At 41.8% G+C, this 21037-nt stretch overlaps 1 protein-coding gene across 1 annotated transcript in view; it reads right to left on the bottom strand.

The window, feature by feature from the left end:
* PLD5 (phospholipase D family member 5) overlaps window positions 1-21037 on the bottom strand; it is a 1381847-nt gene that overhangs the window by 44632 nt on the left and 1316178 nt on the right. Inside the window, exon 9 of the mRNA XM_078646903.1 lies at window positions 9044-9134. Within this exon, the coding sequence (XP_078503029.1) occupies window positions 9044-9134 (91 nt within the window). The remainder of the gene's footprint in view (window positions 1-9043; window positions 9135-21037) is intronic.

Here is a 21037-nt window from a genome sequence, read left to right as displayed (position 1 = left end):
GGACTGCTGGGGATATTGTTATGCCACTGCATCAAACCCCACATCAGGTATGACTGAAGGCCCTGCGTATCAGGTAGTTGGTCGCCCATGGGGAGTTCGATGCAGGGCATGGCATGACGTCAGACCCGGTGGCCAAACAAATGCGCTCAGCAGGGGAGTTGAGTGAAAATAATCAAAACCATAGAAATTCTCTGAAAAAACAAAGGTTAAAGGGACATTACAGTTAGGTATAGTAATGCTGGAAATTACCTTCTTTTGCGTGGTGTACCACCAAATATTTGCCCTGACTGTTTTTACTGGCTATAGGACTGATAACCAGTGGTAACATGCCTGGCTCCCCCTTTCATTATGATGCAATTGGGATACCACTAACGGGCATATTTAACTTACCTATAAGTCCCCAGTATATGGTTCAAAAGCGTATCCAGGGCCTGTAAACTAAATGGTACAAGTGGGCTGCAGCACTCATTGTGGCATCCTCTACAGTGACAGTGTAAAACATGACTGCAGGCCTAGCACTTTGAGCCTGGTTGTTCAGTTGGAAAATTGCAAATTCAACGTCAATGTAACCCCATTTGACAGGTCTAAAATTTCCTTTTGAAATATTAATAAATCCCCCCTAAGTAGGGCTTACTGCCCATAAGGCATGATGCATGATGTTTTATAATATGAAAAGCTTTAATGTTAAACATGTCCTTAAAGTGAAAACGCTTTAAACCCTATTTTCAGTGTAGCAAGTTTGGCTGTTCCATAGGAAAGAATTGGGATATATTTTAAATTGAACCATGTTATCTCTGGTTAGGAAATACCTACAAATATCATTCTTGGACTTTTTAAAATATTTATTACTAGCCCAATTCCCTTTTGAAATTGGATCACACTAAATATTTTGGAAAGGGTACTTTTAGAAAATCACCTTTACCCTGCCTAAAGCCTCTCGAGGCCTTTTTGCATGAGCGCCATCTGTTACTCCGGAGCTGAATAGCCCCATTGATAGGGTGTGAACTTGCCCCGAGGGCTGAGGTAAAGTCCTAGGGTCTGTAGAGGTGTTCTGTTCTGTTCCTCTGGTTTGATGACCAGCTGGGCTGTGACCAGGAACTTGATTAACTTCAATGAGATTCACATTATCATAGCCAAATGTTAATGAAACCTGGGCAGGGGCCTTCTTTGTTCCCCCATTCAAGAAGGCACCAATACTAGTTTGGGAGAGGAGTTACCCCAGAACTGGTTTTGAGTGACCACAGAGGAGGGGTTTACTCATTTTACTGGCCATCCCTTTGGGTTAGACACACAAACTCTGCACAGGGAAGAAGGGTTTCACCATCTTTGATTTATGCAGAGAGGTGCAATGTGGGATTGTTAGCAGGAGTGTACTTAGGAAGTGCTACAAAAAGGGGTAGGGTTCCCTTGGGATCTTTTACCATATTGGTTAAGGACGATCCAGGAGTGAACCTCATCCACATGCTGGTGAGAGGCATAAATATGGCACCCACACTACCCTCCTCAGAACACATTCTGGGTCCATGGAACATTAGAAGAGGACTGGAACTGCTTTTGTCACCTAAGAAGAGCCTACAAGACTGGACCTGCTCACACTCTTGAACCCAGGACAAAGACGTGGATCCAAGGCTCTTAAGGCTGACGTCCTGTTCATGCTCTAGGGCCACAAGAAACTACAAGAGGCCTTTTCTGCAACTGTCGGGCTGAACAATTCCAGCTAGACCTGCCCTGGACCCAGCTGCTGGCCTCTGCTGCTGGGGTGAGTCTTGACCCCCCTAGTACTGTTCCTAAAGTCCTGAAACCTTGGCTGGTGTCAAAGTGTACTCCGTCTAACTTTTCATTAAATTTGGGACTTAAAAATATGTTGGCTTCAAAGACCTATGAAGGACCAGGACCAAGCTTTCAAGTCGATCTGCCGAAGGTGCGATGGCGCTGGGCCAAAGATTCATGTTCCTCCCTCTCAGAGCTTTTCTATAACAGATTCTGCTGGACCTCATGGAGAAGGTGACCAGCTTTGCCCAGCTAGGTGAATTTGAGCTATAAAAAAGTAACTAAGTTTGAAGTTAGAAAACTTCAACAACGGAAGGCGCAACAAATACACTGCCATTGAGAGACCTTCCCTGGGTGCAAACTTCAAATTTCTCCTGCTCTGAACTTTCCCTCCAAATGTCAATGGCTTTGCCAAGATCTCGTCTATCCAGCTATCCAACAACGTGGAGCCCTCTGCGACAACAGGCGGCTGCCTTGCCAGGCTGAGTATTTTTGACTTCCATTTCAGGCACTAAGGGCCTGAATTAGAGCTTGGTGGATGGGTAGTCTGTCACAAACGTGAAACATATCTCATTCAACATATTACAAGTTGCTATAGGCTACAGTGTACATTTAATTACACATCTCATCTACCAAACTCTAAATAAGGCTCTAAGTATAAAGGTAAAATTTCTGACCTATTTTTTTTAATTGTTTTGGGATTTTTCTTGTGCTGTGTTTTGACTTTATTGCTGATTCGGTATTACATATTTACTTTGCACGTTGCCTCTAAAATAAGCCTGTCTGTTCTGTGCCATAGCTACCAGGGGGGAATTGAATTACTTTACTGCTTCACCCTAACAAGGGTTGTGATTAATATTTGAGGTGGGTACTCAACCCCCTCAACTAATGTTCCGATTTCTTACTGGTATAGAATATTTCTTTAATAATGAAAAAAAAACTGTTTGAAATGCACTGAAAAAATAAAGGTTACATTTACGTTATAGTTAGGTAAAGTTAGCTTCCATTAAATAAAACCCTAGGAATTCGCTGGAAAAACAAAGGTTAAAGTGAGGTTAGAGTTAGATGTTGAAATAATACAAAAACTATTGTTTAGAAAGAAAACACTGCAATTCACAGTCTTAATTTACTGAGCTAACTATAACTTGCTTCCTGATCTGCACTGCTTATGAACTCACATATTATTTCACTCATGATATGTTAAATGACAATTGATTATATCACTGATGACATCTGAAATGAAATCATTGATAGCATCACTGATAGAATTTGCTATTAGTTCAGGAGGACTTTCCTTGAGCAATAGTAGATCTCACTACATAAAAGATGGGAAATCCCTCAAATATAACTATATTGGAACTTGAAAATTATACCCAACCACAGTGAAACATCACTACTGGATTTAAACAAGGCAGTTAATTTTAATGTCATATTCTCATGCAAGGCACATTCATTTATTAGGTCATTGAGACTCACTAATACCTAATTTATGAAATGTTGTAATCTCTTGTCTTAGTCAGGTTTTTATTTTGGCTAAACCACAGAATCTTAGTTGCTCTCAGGAATTTGCCCAAATTCAATGTGTTGAATGTTCTTCCATTAGCTTGTTAGCCCATACACAAATGGGCACAAGCTCAAATGTAAGCATTTTGTGGGCTCTTCTATTCTGGATAGAGAGGCCCCTATGCTAGGTAATAACGCAAACCTAAAAGGAACCTAGTCCAGAAAACAATCTTTCATCCTCATTGTTCAGCCTCTCGTTGCCTCAGAAATCCTTTCAGTACCACTCCATTCTCTCTATCATATTCAAACTCTAATATAAAATCCCTTTCTTACTCATCTGAGTATTTGATTCAGTGCACTCTGGACCATACACACATTGCATGCCCAGAATGCATATTTCAATCGCACTCACTCAGCACTAGGTTTACCTAACCCATAACCGAGGCTGCACCTTTGTACAGCCTACAACATGGTACAATCTATAATACAGCTACTACTACTATATACTAGGAATGTAGGACCATGTGAGAAATGTACCTTCAGTTAAGTTTAATTCTGTAAGGAAGCCTTGGCTTCCCTTGATAAACAGAGCAAGACTTTTATCAAAGTAAGTGTGTGTGGCATGTGTACAGCTGATCATACAGTTATGAAATACATGACATGAGTTAGAAAGATACAAACGGAACGTGTGAAGTCATTAAATAAGGGTAATCTTCAGTCTGCCATTGTAGTTTCATTATGTCTATTCATATTAGTGTCTCTCTCATATGCTGAGGGCCACCTTCTTTCCTTAGAACCCTACTTTACTCTTCTTGTTACTTCTAACTCCAACTGTTACTCGTACATTCTGAGCTACAACACGCACACACCCCTTTTCACAAATAAAAGCAAAATGAAACATTGTAGGTGAACACATGAGTAACTGTGTTAAGAATGTTCACTTCTTCGCTAACCCCAAATAACTTGAAACTACCTAAAAAATAGGTATATAGTTGCTGTTACGCCATGTCAGAAATTTGGGACAAGAAATTTTGTGACCAGTTTTTTATTTGAGAAACAACCTATGTGCTTAAAGGTCAGTTCTCAAAATCGAATGGTCTGCCTAATTAATATTTAGTATGCAGGTTGTAACTTGAGACCCCCATTGATTCGCTACAATCACAGGGATGTTAGGGGATGTTTGCTCCCCTAGAAGCGGCAACACTGATTCCTGAAGGAGATAGAGTCCAAACGGTCCCTTCCACTTTGTGAATCAGTTAACACCCCAACTTGAGAGGTGGTAACGGACCAATGGTCTGTGACTTAAACTGATGGGGCAAACCATTGATACGTCCCATTCAAAGTCGCAATTTGGAAGGAATGCCGGATACACGCTACTTCCAAATTGCGAATGGGATTTGTATATATGTAAAGGGTTTTAATTGTTGCAGCTCTTGGATTTTGCAAACCCCTTAATAAATATGGGCATTAGCCCTTTAAATAGCAAGATTAAAATCTTCTTCTCTTTTCTCACTCCTCAACCTTCTGCTCCTTTTCGCTCTCTGTTCCAACATCCCTATTGCTGATCTGTTTCTACGTCTCCTTACTGGTTGTTTCATGTTCTTTCTCTGTACAATGTCTAATATTTTCCCTCTGTGGTTCTTTCACTACTCTACCAAATTCCAGAAATCATGGTCTTTCATTTTAACTGCATTCATAAACAAACTTGTTACTTACATGGGACTCAAATACTTTTCATACCCTTCTGATGGCTTTATCTTTAATGGATCTTCCCTACTTTTGAGTCACACTGCCTTTTTTCCCATTAAAATAGACCTTCCTTTTTATTGCTTTTCTGCCTTCCCTTGTCCTCCATAATCCATCCCAGATGTGTCATTCCCATCCTTTCCTTCACTAACCTAAGCAAGACTCCCTGCAGCGTTTGGTTTCCTTCATTTCAAATGGAGTTCTTCCTGTTATGACATGCAATTATTTTATACACTGCTACCTTCCTAGCACATACAGGACTGGAGTGTCTATTATCTACACATGTGTTATCATTGATAATATCATTAATATGTTTTAGAAACTTCACATTTCAATCATTGATGATACCCAAACATCATAATTAATATAGCCCAAGATATAAATTGTCTAACCCGTAATTACGGGAGGGTACATTAGTAATACACAAGAGTTCGCAACCTCAGCTCTTTTTCTTTGAATTAGACCATTCAAACACGTTTCTCTGTGTAAAAAGATCCAAATGCCATTGTTTACTAATGGACCGCAGATCAGATTACATTTTCCATCTAAGACTATGATTATCATTTGGGGTATTTCACCCAGAACCATAACTCCAGCTCTCGACAGGAGTGTCTCCAGGGCCGAAATATTTGGGTCCTTAAATTCCAAACCTAATACTTCTAGGCTAAGAGACCCCGGACCACACTATGCTGCTGCAGAGGCTGCAGGAAGGAACACAACCAGGCTCCCATCCGACCCCTCGAGGAGCATGGGAAACAGACAATAGCCCCCCCAGGCAGATGAAATCCTGCCCACACTTCTGATCCCTCGCCTTAAATGGCCAACCTCCCACTGCTTATCTTCTGACACTTTCCCCCTGCTCAGAGAAGCCAGAAAATGTCAGCAGTTTTCTTCCCAGAATGAGGAAAATATCCACAGTATTGGACTGGCTATTTCCGACTAAACTACATTTTTCCCCATTTTGGGGGGATTCATGATCACGTTCAGGCTCCTCACCCACGCACACAAAGCACTCCACGACATGGGCCCCGAATACCTCAACAACAGCCTCTCGTTCCACACCCCCACCCGCCAGCTGCGCTCCACCAGCCTAGCACTTGCCACCGTCCCACGGATTCGCAGAACCACCACCGAAGGAAGATCGTTCTCCTACCTGGCAGCGAAGACATGGAACTCCCTCCCCGCACACCTACGACTGACCCAGGACCATCTCACCTTCAGGAAACACCTCAAGACCTGGTTATTCGAGCAGTAGCGGTTCCCCCCCTCCCTTCAGCGCCTTGAGAGCCTCACGGCTGAGTAGCGCGCTCTACAAATGTTTCTGATTGATTGATTGATTGATAGTTGCAATTTGGTATGGGGATACAAGTCAGAATCGGAAATTGAGTTCCTCCAGCATCCCTGCAACAAATTATGGCACATTTGTAATCAGGACTTAAGCGGTCTTGTTTTGGATGACCCATCACATTTTTGGTAACTAAATCTTAACTAGAAAGGACTTCAAGCACTGTTCATGTGGTGAAACTGGATGGATGCTGTCTTGCAACAACTCAAACGAGGTGAAGATGTCGGTATTTATAGATGAAAACCAACATGCGAAAAATGTTGTGGCACAAGGGGATGTAATCGTACATTTCTAGAGAATTATGGTTTAATAGTAAAATGTTGAAACTTTGTACACCCCTAATCATGCTATTAAAAGTATAATTGGGAGAATGTTTGTTGTAAGCACAGCATATCCCTGTTGTGCTTTTTACATTCCTTCCCTTATAAAACATCCTGTTGCTCCAACTTCTCCCACAAAAATGTAAATTTGGTTCCTCTATTGTCTAAAGATGCATTCATCTTTCTTTTCAATATGGTAATAGGAGACACTTTGAACTAGATTCAGAGTACATAGGCATTGCAAAACCCTCTGATTTCTGAAGTGCTAAATCTATAGCAGAACTCATTGATGGAATTTTCTCCACCATTCTAGCACATGGGGGAGGAAATTACACTACTGAGTTATCTTTTGCATTTAGGAGTGTCTTCAGCAGGCCAGTCAGATGCTTTGTGAAACCAGATGCATGCAGGCCCCTCTGTGGTCTTCTTTAAGCTCAAATCCCTATTTTGAAATAGAAACAATTTCTGGGGCAAGATGTGATGTCCCCTTCAATGCCATTTCTGGAATACGAAAAGATGTATCTGTTCAGAATATAACTTAATTCCTAATTCAATTTCTCCCCGCTCCCACTTTTTCTTGTCATCTTCAGGTTACTATTTTGTTGTATTTTTACAGTTTTATGTGAAGTGCTCCATTCTGTGGCAGCCAGTGAGCATGCGGGGGGCGCACATACACACATTCACACACTCATCCATCCACATACACACTAACTCACACCCATACATTCACTAGCACGCACACATACACCAACCATTCACAAGCATATAAACAAGAATACACCCATTCACAGCACACTCACACTAATACACATACATCCATTTATCCTCACATGCACTTCCACATCACATAAAAAAAAAATTGCTGGGCCGCAGAGGTAATCTCGGGTGGTAGGAGGGAGGTAAGCTTTGGTGGTTCTTGAAGTATTTGGACTGCTGCCGCCTGTCATTGGTTGACCTTGTTATGGGTCAACCAATGAAAGGGGGTAACTGCCCCTTAATCATTGTACAGTGGGATGAGGTCAGTGTGACTGCAGAGCCTACCCACTCTCTGACGGCACTCAGCCCTGGGCACATAAAACTGAAGCACCCAGGTCCGAGTCAATCAGTAACACAATCACTCATTATGAGGGGAGGGACCTGCAAGAGCTTTTTTCTGGCTGCGGAGATCATACCCACAGGTCTGTGAAATTGTCATCCTGGCAAAGTTCCACTCAAGCAGCCAGGCACCTGCACATTTAGCACATGTACAGTGCCTGCCTGACTGTCAGGCTGACACTTAATGTTTGCGAAACTTTAGGGTGTGGGGCCCCTCTTCTCTTACGGATGGGGCATGCCTGGCTCCATTGCCCTATTTGGTAGGACCACACAATACACAAACCATATAAATATATATAAAATAAAGAACAGTTTTTAATGTTGTTGCTGGTATGCACAGTTGTAAAGTGTTTTTGTTATATAAGTGCGTTTGACATTTTGGGAGGTGGAACTTCTGCCCTTTGTAGGTGCATTATTATTGTTTGAATAACTGCACTGCTATTTTGAATAAGTGTATCCTCCATTTTGTATGCTGTCATAAGTGGACACAATGCTACTTCTTCTGGGTAACCCAGATGAAGATTTTGCGTTTGGCTGCAGGTGATAATGGGAAACAGACCTTCCTATGGTTACTCTCCTGTTTATAAACAGCCACACGGCCAAAAGTCAGTACAAACTATTTCCTGATATTGACAAATCTATTCTCAGTAGCCAAATGATATAAGCTCAATTTTAGACGGTAGAACATGATCACCTTATACAAACACACCTTTAAAAGCAGAAACCTGCTCTTCCTCAAGGCTGTATGGAAGCATTTGAGTTAAACAGGACCATTATTTTTTGCTCCAATTTACCTAAATTCGAAAAGCTGTTAGTATATTGACCCTTTCGTGCACAATAAATATCAAGTTCACCTCAATTAATTATCTAATTTCACCATTACCCACACAATGCATTCTAGTCATGATAGTGTATTGCTTTCACAATATATCCTGATTATTATCACTTAAGTATGTGTACACACATATATATATATATATATATATATATATATATATATATATATATATATATATATATATATATATATATATATATATATATATATATTTATTTTAAATGTGCATTTTAATCAAAGCTAACTCCATGGCATTTTAATTATTTCAAAGGTCAATCCTCTTTTTTGTATTATACTGAAATAAACCCATGTTTAACTCAGGAATATTTTGAAATAGGGTTTTCAGGTATGTGTTTAAATGTAAGTACAAACTAATCTGACCAACAATAATTCAGCTTTCTCTGTACATGTACTTCATTTACTTACCAATATAGGCAGCCCTGTCAGTCACCACGTACTTGCTGTGATTGATTCTTGGAAAGGAAGCATTTTTCAGTTCCTTAGGAGCAAATAGTTTCTGCAGAAAACATAAATCATATTCTGTCAGTTGAAGAAATGCCTACAAAGGAATACCAGAAAATTGTTAAAAACTAACTATTTAAATATTTTAGCTGTTTATTAGCTATATGTTGCTTTAAAAATTAACAACAATTCTTAAGAAATGTTGTTCGATTTCCTGACCTGATGGATCGATATGTTGTGTTTTGTTTCTATTGTTTAATGTATTCATTTATGCTGTGTGTTTCAACTAAGATTTTCCCTTTAGATGTGTAGTTTTCATTGGTTTGCATCGGAGGAAAGCCAAAATTCATGAGATTATGATACCTTCACCTGACCCTCTTGGACAGGTGCAATCAGAAAAGTGGTCAGGGGCTATCTGCCATTGTACACACTCTTGCGTTTCTCAACAGATAATTGTATTAATGTACAATCACTTGTAACAAGTGGTCTGTTAATTGGTGTTGTTGGCCTTGGCCCTCTTTGTAGGGTCACTCCCACACTTTTTTGGCTTTTGCCTCGTGTTCACAAAATGTATTTTTGTAGGGTTTTAAGACTTTGCACACTTTACCTCTGCTAACATGTACTTGTGTTTTTTACTTTAAAAATAGCAAAATTGTCTTACACCCAATTGGCACACTTAATTTGCTTGCAAGTCCCCAGTAAAGTGGCACTACATGTACCCAGGGCCTGCAGCACTGATTGGGCCACCCACAAAGTAGCCTTTTTAAACATGTCTCATGCCTGCCACTGCAGCCTGTAGTGCAGTTTTAAACTGCCATTTTGAGCTGGCAAAGAACACCTTTTGCCAGGCCGAAACCTTTCTTTTTAATACATATAAGCCACACCTAGGGTAGGCCCTTAAAAGCCCAAAAGGAAGGGTGTAGTGTATCTAAAAAGTTTGACTTGTACTTTTATGTTTTACTTGTTCGGACCTCGCTGCATAGCTAAAAGCTACATCGCATCCAACGCTGACTGACACCAAGCCCCGCAAAGCCTCATTGCACAGCTGCAAGCTTCATCGGTAAAGACGCGAGCAACGCAAAGCCCACAAAGACTTGCCAAACAACTAAAAGCTTTATTGGAACTTACGCTGAGTGACGCCATGCCCTGCAAAGCCTCACCACACATCTGCAAACTCCAGGGGTACCGACTCGAGTGATGCAAAGCCTCACCTCACGCCTTCATCAAACCCGACAATGCGAAGGCCATGCAGACCGTGTACCAAAGATATGATACAATCCTCAAACGTGGTCCTGTGCCTGACCTGTACTCTATTGCATTTGGCCTGAACTTCTGACTTTGGTGTGGGCTTTTTCCCCTAGGGACCCCTTCCCCTTTGCGAGTGGTTTACCACCTACTTGAAGTAGGTGGTAAACTGCGAGTGTTTTGCGGCCGCAAATGCAGTCGCAAAACACTAGTACATAGCATGTTGACCCAATTAGAAAGGGACGCCCCTTCCAGATAGCGAGACTCGTAAATGCTATTTGTGAGTCAGGGACTGGCAAAATAGCATTTGTACATGCTTTTACCCTTTTTTGTGGCTGCAAACGGGAGGTTTTCCCGTTAGCGGACGCAAAAAAGGGTCATACATCTGTCCCACAGTGTGTGATAAATACTACTCAATAACTCTTTTTCAGGGAATAATAATACTGCATCAAAGTTTTGATGGTTCAATAAATTCTGGGCAGTTTCCCTTCGCTAAATATCAGCATGTTTGAACTGCCAATATTTATCAGAAAACTCCTAGTTGCCATATATGTGGTAACACAGGTTGCTACACATATCACAATTATCCGGGCCACTCATAATGAGGGCCTATGATGGTATTCTTCACCACCCCACACGCACAAATTCACACACATGTGCATTACTTTACAGTTATTTATTTTAAATTTCACAAACATATACACAACTTTGCTGCAGTACAGTAACTTGTATTATAGTATGTATAATTGTGTTACAGAATTCACATGTGTAACCATAATTTGTGGTAAGATATCTTCCTAAGTCTGCCACATACTATCTAAATTTTAAGAAAAGGCGGCCTTGTATATTTGAGTGCCCATGTCCCCTAAAATCCTTAAAACAGCACTGCAACCAGGCAGTTTTCCCCAGAGAGGAAGTAGCCTTTCTCACCCAGTTGAATATCGTAACAGTTGAAGAAGACTTGTGCACATGAATGGAACAGCTGAAGTGTGAAATGAGGTATGTCATAAGTATTACCTCAGAGAAAGTTCTTTTCTTTAATTGCAAACCTGTAAATTGGTGGTTTCAACTTTTCTGCCCTGTAATGAAATTGTGTGCATTTCTGGAGAGCTGTTTCACTAGAACATTTCAGTTGAATTAGAAGCCTCCTGAGATCCAATCATCAATGAGGGATTTGTACATTATGTTACTCTCCAAGGGTACCAAACAGCAGTTCACTTCCCTACCATCAGGCCATTGGGGAGGAACGAGAAACCAGGGGGCACTGGGTACATTGCATACATTGAGCAGGTCATTCTGGCAGTGATGAGCACAATATCAAAAAGTGACACCGGCATGAAGCTCTCGAGACACTACTCTTCGTCTGGATCGTAGCAGGGGACGGTAATAGTCACTGGCTCTCATTTTGTTGATGCTTTTCAGAAAAGAAAAAAATTGCTACCCAAAATTTGGGCCTTAGAACGACCAGTTCTAACAGATTAGAAGCTGGGAAGATCAAAACTAGCAATCATTCTGAAAGCACTGATGGTCTACCTTTCCTATATATATAATTGGCAAAGTAATACCTAATTGCCATCTAGTCTGCCAATCAGAATGCCCATTGGGTAGTTAATATGGAGGTCAATCCGGCAATGAGGCTTGCTCAACACAAGTGAAATTTTCTTCTTACCACATTTTCAAGTCATTGAGTTCCACTGTTTACCATTGAGCACTCGGAGACGTGTATGGTTAAAATGTTCTCTTGAACACAGTTCTTCCTAGAGCCTAGCAATTGCATTGTTTTTTTTGCTGTGCCCAAGCCTATGAGATTCAAGTATATAATCCGAATAAGTAATGGAACATCCACATGTCCTCTTCAACAAGCTCATTTTAGGAACAAACTTTGATCAACTATATTAAATTCCTTACTGGCTATTTCCCCTCCCAGACCACCATTATCCACCTGATCTGCACAACTACTCCCACCAGAATCTTCATTTAGAAAAACACCTACTTCAGCAGCACCCCATCTAACAACTCATCCAAGAGTACCTTTATCTTGGACATCACCTAAAGACATAGTATTCAAAGTTTTGAAAGTCATCCCTCAGCCAACAAATTTCAACATTCTCAGTATGGCCTTCATTCAGTCCTACTAATGTAATCTTCAACAACAATAGATTAGTCAGATCAAGAATCCACTCTTATCATTAACCCTCAATAAACCAACCATTTGCCACTGCCAACCATGATCTAACAAATCTCAGTGCTGCTCTTTTGTGTGTTTTCACTTGAAAACTCTACATCACCCACTAAACTACACATGATTCTAAAGCCAATGTCAACTTCTACTTGGTCTCAATGAACTTTATCCTGAAACCTAACATGATCACTCAGATCCCCGGAAGGTTCACTCTGTGAAACCAAATCTCTCCACACTATAGTTCACTGAAAAACCACCTTCAGCTAATGAAGTACTAGAAAATGTGGAAACAAAAAACAAAAAACCTAACTCCAAGACTCAAATCTCTCTGCTTATCTAACAGGGACCCTATAATCCTCTCCGAACCTGGGGTTCAACTTATGCAAAAAGCCCTAAAAATCTTCCTTACCAGGTACAGAATTAGGATCCCTCAGTAGCCCAGTGACACACTTTATCTGAAATTCTCTGCAGAGATTCTAGAATAGAATTCAACCCATCACCACCTCCCTGTCCTTCCAAAAAAGAATCTGTGCTTACTCAACATTTGTGACTAGAAGGCTGGCCTGGTAATAGAAAATGGGAGGCTCAGGAAAGTAGGTGATGAACAATTAATGAGGGAGTTATAAAAGGATTAAGTACTGTGCAAGAGTCCACTTGGTCCATGCCATAAATGTCTCTGGCACAGAGAAATTTAAGCAAGGGAGAGGACTAAAGGAGAATTTGGAGGTATAAAGTAAGTGGAGAATAACCGCTTGGTCACAAGAATTGCTTCAGACTAGTTAGAGCAACCATGATTAGAAATGGAAAGGGGGAAGCTTTTACAGGAGGGAGGGATCAGAGCCCCTAAGATATCTGTGTGTCAGCAAATAAGTAGGGAAGCAGGGGGTATGATGGAAAAACCTGAACGTAAGCCCTGTAACAAAGGCACAAGGAGGCAGGTCGTTCTACCGAGAAATGTGTGTTATGTATTTAAGCAGCAGCAAAATAGCACTAAAGTAAAAAGTAAAACAGGAAAATCACCTAACAAATGTAGTACAAATGAAAATGTAAAAAATAAAACAAGACCAGAATCTCAAAAACTGGGTAAGGGGGTCAGGAGAAATTTATTTTTGAAGAAAATGTCAAAAATGCTTTACGGCACAATAGTGTGCTAAAGTCAATGTTGGTCAAGGTGCAGTACCAGAAATGGCAACTCAAGGCAACTCTTGTACAAACAACAGTTACAAGCAAATCGATGTGCCCCACACCAACTGGGAGGGCAGAGACTCAGTTACCCTTCCAGCCTTGTACTTCTAAATGCATTTAATATTTCAAGCACTCTTCTCAGAGGACTCCCTCCCTTTATCTAGGTGAGATTTCTGCAGATGCTGGATACCTTCCTCTTGGTCATTTTATGGTTGTAACATTTTATTGAGTTTATTCACAATTCTCTTCGCCTACATCCATTGGCCGGTGAGGTAGCAGAAAGAATTATAAGAGGAAGTTGTAAGAAAGGGTGGATGGAAGAGGGAAGGGGAACATAAACAATCTTCATCAATAAACAATAAATGAATAAGAGTAGTACATGCTCATTTCACATTGGCAATAGTTCAGTACTGTTCCTTTTTCCCTCAATAGTCCATAGGAATGGTGGGCGTAATCTGCAAAACTCGCAAATATATTGGGCATGTGAGTTCCTGGTATACTCCTGATAGGTGTTTTATACATGCTCCCCATCTTTTTTTCAAATGTGGATAGGGTATGACTAATAACTGCTGTCAGTTTTTCCATTCCCAATACGTTCCAAAGTTTGTGTAGCCAGTCTGCGTGCATTGGGACCACATGACCACATCAGTGCCCCAATTAGATAACAGGACTTGCTTTATCGCACATAGTGCCAAAGTGATCGCCGTGCCTTTATTAGAACGTAAGGTGTAGGTTTCTGTATTGGGTAGTCCTAACAGGACATAGCTAGGAAAACAGGGTATTTCAGTATCAAACATTTGATCAATTTCTGCCAGAACCTCCCGCCAAGATCTGTGTAATTTGGGGCAGTGCCATAACAGATGAGTGAGTGTACCTGAGTGAGCGCAATGTCGCCAACATGTATCTTCGCTACCTCTTTGCCACTGAGCCAGATGTGGTGAGGTGTAATACCAGTAATGGGGGAGCTTCAAGAGTGTTTCTTTGCCTGAGGCGCTAGTAGCAGAGGTGCGTGTGCGGTGTAGTATGTCCGTCTTCTTGGTCATTTTAAAAGCTCCAAGGCAACTTCTTGGTAGAATTCCATGGACAGCAGTGGGAGGCAAGCATAATCACTTTCTCTAGACAATGCTTCAGTACAGGTCCAGTCCCAAGTCTGATAGTGTGTCTTCCAGGTTGCCATTTATCTGCAGTGTATCTCCTCGAAGAAGTAGGACCCACCACAACGGGTCCTCCTATGTATCCAGAGGTGGGATACAAAGGAGCGGCAGAATCCAAGGCCTCTCACCTTCGCCCAGCATACACAGCAAACAAAAATCTTCCTTTTTTGTACATCTTCGTGTCCAATTGTCTTCTGAGGTACTGGTGGTAGGAAACCATTCTTGTAGTGCACTCTAGCCAGTGAATTGTGATAGGTCCTACTTTTAAGATAATAGCCTCTGCTAAACCAACCTGCAATTGCAGTTACTTCAATGTGAAGGTTTCATTAGCAGATTTAGAAAAAGCTGCAAATAAAACATTAAGTAAGTCAATTTAGCCCAAAAACATGAATATGATTATGCAGCCTGAATTTGTAGATGTTGAAGAAGATGCAAAATATAAAAATGTGCAGAGGTGGATGGCAGAACCTTAGTGTCAGTGTGTAAAAGGTCTTAATTCCCACCCAGGGGCTGCTGTGTAAACAAGGGAGCTTGATGTTGACATGTGCCAGTGCTGGACATTTAGGGAAGACTGTGCTGACCTAGCCTGACAGGCCAGGTAGGACAACTGGATCCTCTCTCAGGAGCTAATCAATAAGATTTCTATCAGGGTTACTTACTGCAGTCCGTAGCGCCGAGACACCCCAGGGTATTTGTGCGCTTTACAAATCTCAAAAATCAAAATAAATAAACACTTGTCCCCAGGTCCTTGCCTCTTACTCAAGGGACAGCCTGTCAGTTCTCAGGGTGAAATAAATTAACAACCTGTACAATGCCAAACCTTTTGGACTAGGTCAAACTCCCTGGCAGCAAGCAACATCATAACCATATGTTTGGAATTGCCTTCAAAGTGCCCCAAACACACAAACACATGACTGTAACTGATTTTACATTGCTATTCGTTTTAACCTTCTGACTCTTCCCCCTCCACCACCTCTTTACTCAGTCCTAACCTCCTCCTTCTGCTATGAGCTCCAAGACCCTTCCCTCTTCTATCCCTCCACTATCCTTTTCAATCCAACTAACAGACTAGCATGTCCACTACTCAAATTAATTTCATATTTCCCTATACTAATTACCCAGTAATCCTGTTTTTTGGTTCTGGAGTGGTATGCTACCCGAAAAGCACTTTAACACCTCATCAGAGGTAGCAAGCACAATATAAATCTGAACCCTTCCCTCTTCTATCCCTCCACTATCCTTTTTCAATCCAAATAACAAACTCACATTAATATCTCCCTATGCAAATTCACCGCTAATCCTTTTTGAATTGGCTGGCTTCTTCACAGGTAAGATCAAGGCCATTCAGGCCACCTTTGAGGAGGGACCGGAGCGAGGCAATGGTATTAGGGCGGATGGTAGTCTACCGCAGATATCTGCGGCGACGCTATCCGATTTCCCTACTGTTGCCTTTGATGTCTCTCAGGCGTTATTGGCCAACCTTAAATCTGGCTCGCCACTTGACCCCTGCCCTGCCAAATTTTTGGCCGGGATGGCGGCGGTGGTGAATCCTATGGTCAATTCTGTCCTCAATTCCTCCTTGGAAGAGGGAAGGGTCCCCAGCTCTTGGAAAAGAGCGATGGTGATCCCCCTCCTAAAAAAACCGGGTCTTGACACCGAGGTTTTGGCGAACTACAGGCCAATCTCGCTTTTACCTGCACTGGCGAAGATCACGGAAAAATACGCCCACGGAGTCCTGTCGGGCTTTTTGGAGGCTAACCATCTGCTCCACTCATCTCAATCGGGTTTCCGTCCTAATTTTAGTACGGAAACGGCTCTGTTGGAGGTGACTGAGATTATCAGGGAGACTCTGGATGTCGGCGGTAGGGCCATGCTGGTCATGTTAGATCTGTCGGCGGCGTTCGACACCGTCCCCCATAAGGCGCTTTTAGAGAGGCTTTATGACATCGGCCTCAGGGGGACGGTGCTCAGGTGGTTCACCTCTTTCCTGGAAGATCGCCGCCAGACGGTCTGGGTTTCCCAGAGCTCCGCCGAGATGCCGCCACTGGGAGTTGGGGTTCCACAGGGTTCTGTGTTGAGCCCCACGCTATTTAACATCTTTATGTCCCCTTTGGCGGCCTTGGTGGAGGCCTGTGGGGCCCAGATCGTCTCCTATGCCGACGACACACAACTCCTCTTCACTTGCGGGAAAGATCAAGAGTTTGATGGAGAGAGAATCCGGGACTGCCTGGCGTTGGTCTTCGACTGGTTCCAATGGAACAGTCTGAGGGCCAACTCGGGCAAGTCTGAGATTTTATTTTTTGGCTGTGTCGTCGAGCCTGATTGGCAGCATTGGTGGCCGTCTGACATGAATCCTCCTGCTCAGTCCTCCCAGGTTGCTAAAAATCTGGGTGTCAAGCTAGATAATCAGCTGGCGTTGCGAACTCACATCCTTGGTCTGGCTGGTACCTGCTACGGAATCCTGAAGATGCTTCGCAAATTTTTGCCCCTGTTGTCGGAGGAACACAGGAGGATTACCGTTCAGGCTCTTATCGGCTCTAGGCTGGATTATGTAAATGCCCTCTTTCTTGGCCTTCCAGATTATCTGGTTCAGCGCCTTCAGGTGGTGCAGAACTCTGCTGCCCGGGCAATTTTTGGTCTTGGCAGACGTGCCCGTGCCTCAGGGTTGCTCCAGAAGCTTCATTGGCTCCCTATTAGGAAGCGGATTCTGTTTAAATCCTTGACCCTGATGCACAAAGCTTTGCATGGATCAGGGGCGGGATATTTACAGCGGAGACTGAACTTCTATCATCCAGTTCGCTCTCTCCGTTCGGAATCCCTTTTTAAAGCGGTGGTTCCACGGGTGAGGAAGGCGCGCGCTGGAGGGCGATCCTTCAGCTGCCGAGCGCCTCAGGTGTGGAATTCGCTTCCGCTTGCGCTGCGCAGTACTGCCAATCTGCTTCAGTTTAGGAGGAGCCTGAAGATTTGGCTTTTTAATCCCTAGTCTGTTTTTTTATTAAATTGTTTCTTTTTCTTCCTTTTAGGATTTTGTGTTTTAGCTGTGTTGTGTTACTTTTATGAGCCACGGGTGGAAAAGCGTCGGGACACTCCTTTCGAGTAGCCGTACGCTATACAAAAACAACGTAACATAACATAACATAACAATTGTGTGGTAGCATGCTACTCGCCAAAAAAGAGCTTTGACGCGTAAGCGATATATATTAATTTGAGTAGTATATTTGAGTTAAGTAAATTCAGGTGCCGTTGACTGGGTTTGTGTCCTTGGGGGAATCACTCCGCCTGAACAGGCTTTCAGGCATTATTAATCGAAATATGTTTGTGCCCTGATGGAACCCGACAGCAACAACAAAAGGACAACCATATTAATGTATTATTTGTATTCCCATCGATTATGCTGTCTTTCTTGTATAGTAATTTTACAGTCTATAAAATATTTATTAAATATATAATAGCAAGTGCAGTTCAGTGGTGTAACAGGCAGCAAAAAGTTACATTTTATTAACTCCGTTTAAGTAGCCAGCTAACAGAGCAAAGACGTTTTGCATGCTCACAGTAAAAGCCTCTCTCAATCAAGAAAACGGATAAAAAGGCCATTTTACGAAATACTGTGTTTTATGGAGACCCGAGGTTGGAAGCACATGTAGACGAACTTAACAAAAAAGAGACGATGGGTTAAAATGGTACTAATTATAGCTAAACTGATGTAATTTCCTTGTCCTCAAGGTCCCATCAGGCTTTTTGAAATGTTTTTGTTATTTCTCTGTAATTTTCCATAGTCGTGGTAATCTAGGAAAACGTGAGTTGTTAAAACATTTCTGGACAATATACCCCCTCTTGATTGCTGCTTGAACAAGGTATTCAGCTATGCTTTTTTAAGTCTAAAAGACGTAAATTGCTCTGTGTGTGGCACTAAATGATGCAGGGGGTGTAGTTTTTCCCTCCCTCGTTATGTATAATAGGCGCTAACGATCATCTTTTAAAAGTATTTTTTTTTCCAGGAAAGCATGACTTTTTCAGCGTTTTATTCTACGAAGAACAGTCTGGTGTACAAATATTGCATCCTATGGCACATTTCCATTTTTTTAAACTAATAACACAAAAAGACCTAAGCATTTGTAAAAATACACGCTTGAAAATAGCTTTACTGCAATGCCACTAACTATTAGTGCTGCAGCATCAAATGATGGATGGAATGCTGAATAATTCAAACATTCACCCCAAGTCAAGAGATCAAGGTTAAATCCATTGTTCTTTTGCTCACCATGCCACCCCAGTTTGATCCCAGCCATATGCAAAGCAGTCTTGACCCTTCTTCTCATGGGAACAGTCCAGCCCGAACTGCCAAGCTGTAAAAAAACATCCTAGGACCTGTTTCAGAGTATCACCCCTCTTCAGCCAGGCTAGCTTGAATCCAGTTGCACAACGAGCAAGGGACCCACTTTTGGGCTTACCTGCCCCACTTACGGAAAAAAGTGCTGCAGCAACAAATGATGACCAGAATGCTGCATAAATCAAACATTCACCTCCAGTCAAGAGATCTGAGTTCAATCCGTGGTTCTTTTGCTCACTATGCCATCCCATTTTGGACCCCATCATATGCAAATCAGTCTTGACCCTGCTCCTTATCGGGACCAGTCCAGCCCTAACTACCAAGCCAGGTCCTCCCCGGACTGGAAATGAGCATCTTGGGACCAGTTTTGGGGTATCACCCCTCATTAGCCAGGCTAGCTTCAATCCTGTGGCACAGCAAGCGATGGGACCCACATCTGAACAAACTCATCCAACGTAGTGCAAAATGTGCTGTGGCAACAAAAGATGAACGGAATGCTGAATCGATAAAACATTAACCCCCAGTCAAGAGATCTTTTTAAAGTCATCATTCTTTTGCTCACTACCTCACCCCAGTTTGAACCCACCCATATGCAAATCTGTATTGTTACCAGCTCCTCATGGGAACAGTCTAGCTCGAACTGCCAAGACAGGTACTCCGTGGACCAGAAACAAGCATTCTGGGGCCAGTTTTAGATTATCACCATGCGACAAGTGGAGAAAGGATCCTGTACGACGACTACAGTAAAATATTCAGGTTAAGAGAGATCCGCCACATGATAGAATGCATACTGTGGTTGATGAAAATGGATGAGATTGAAATCATGAATATCAAACATTACCGTCTTCATATTTTTAGTCCACTAACATTTATCCTGCAGTTTTACTCCACAAAGCCTTTACACCTCACTTACAATAAATGTATTGACCTTACTTTTATTTGCACGTTTTTACTCAGTTTTTTGCTCTATTATATATATATATATATATATATATATATATATATATATTTGAAAATGCTGTTTTGTGATACCAAAAACGAAGCTCAACCCCAAATTCTTATAGCGTGTTATTTATTCATAACAAAAGCGTCAAAAAACACCCGACGCGTTTCGGTGCAGCCGCACCTTGGTCACGGGTAAATCAGTTTCCTGAATGCCTACATTATCTAGTGCCTAAACATAAAAATAAAAGTAGGACTACCCGTCCCAACACTATTGTTTCGACCGAACACTGGCAGACATCTTAGATAGTCTAGACAATATTCCAAAATACTGTGGTTATTGCATACACACCCATTATGTACATAGATTCACAACTATTGCATCATAGTATATTTGCGATGTAAGTAAATTCTGGCATGCTAAAATACCACACCTTATGCCCAGAAATATATTATGTAAATTGTGCCCTAGTGGGCTCACGTTCCTCTCAAATTTAATAGGAAGTTCATCCTGCACATGTGGGCGTTTCGCCGTATCAGCTCGATAATGTTCGAAAAATGTGTGTGCCTAGTTGCAATCTTGCCCCAGTGGGCTTACATCCTAATGAGTTCAGTGTCAAACAACCACACTCTTCAATGACAATCGTTCGATGTATTTCTTAGAGTTGCCGTTCAGTAATTCCTTCCCACAGTGTGCAGACAGCACTGTCTCCTACAAAAATAAATACATGTGCAATCACTAAAGTGTTGAGTGCATGTTAAAACCTCTGTTTCACAATATATACAGAATCATATTCCATCATGCAGTTATTCATACATAAGCTACTCTTCTCCTGCTAACCCAAATGTACTTCCATTTCCTCATCCTTATTAAGACCCTTAGGCTGTACTGTGTCATACCTGATTATAAATCTTGACTC

Source organism: Lissotriton helveticus, chromosome 6, assembly GCF_964261635.1.
Source record: "Lissotriton helveticus chromosome 6, aLisHel1.1, whole genome shotgun sequence".
NCBI lineage: Eukaryota > Metazoa > Chordata > Amphibia > Caudata > Salamandridae > Lissotriton > Lissotriton helveticus.
This window is presented reverse-complemented; position numbering and strand designations above follow the sequence as displayed.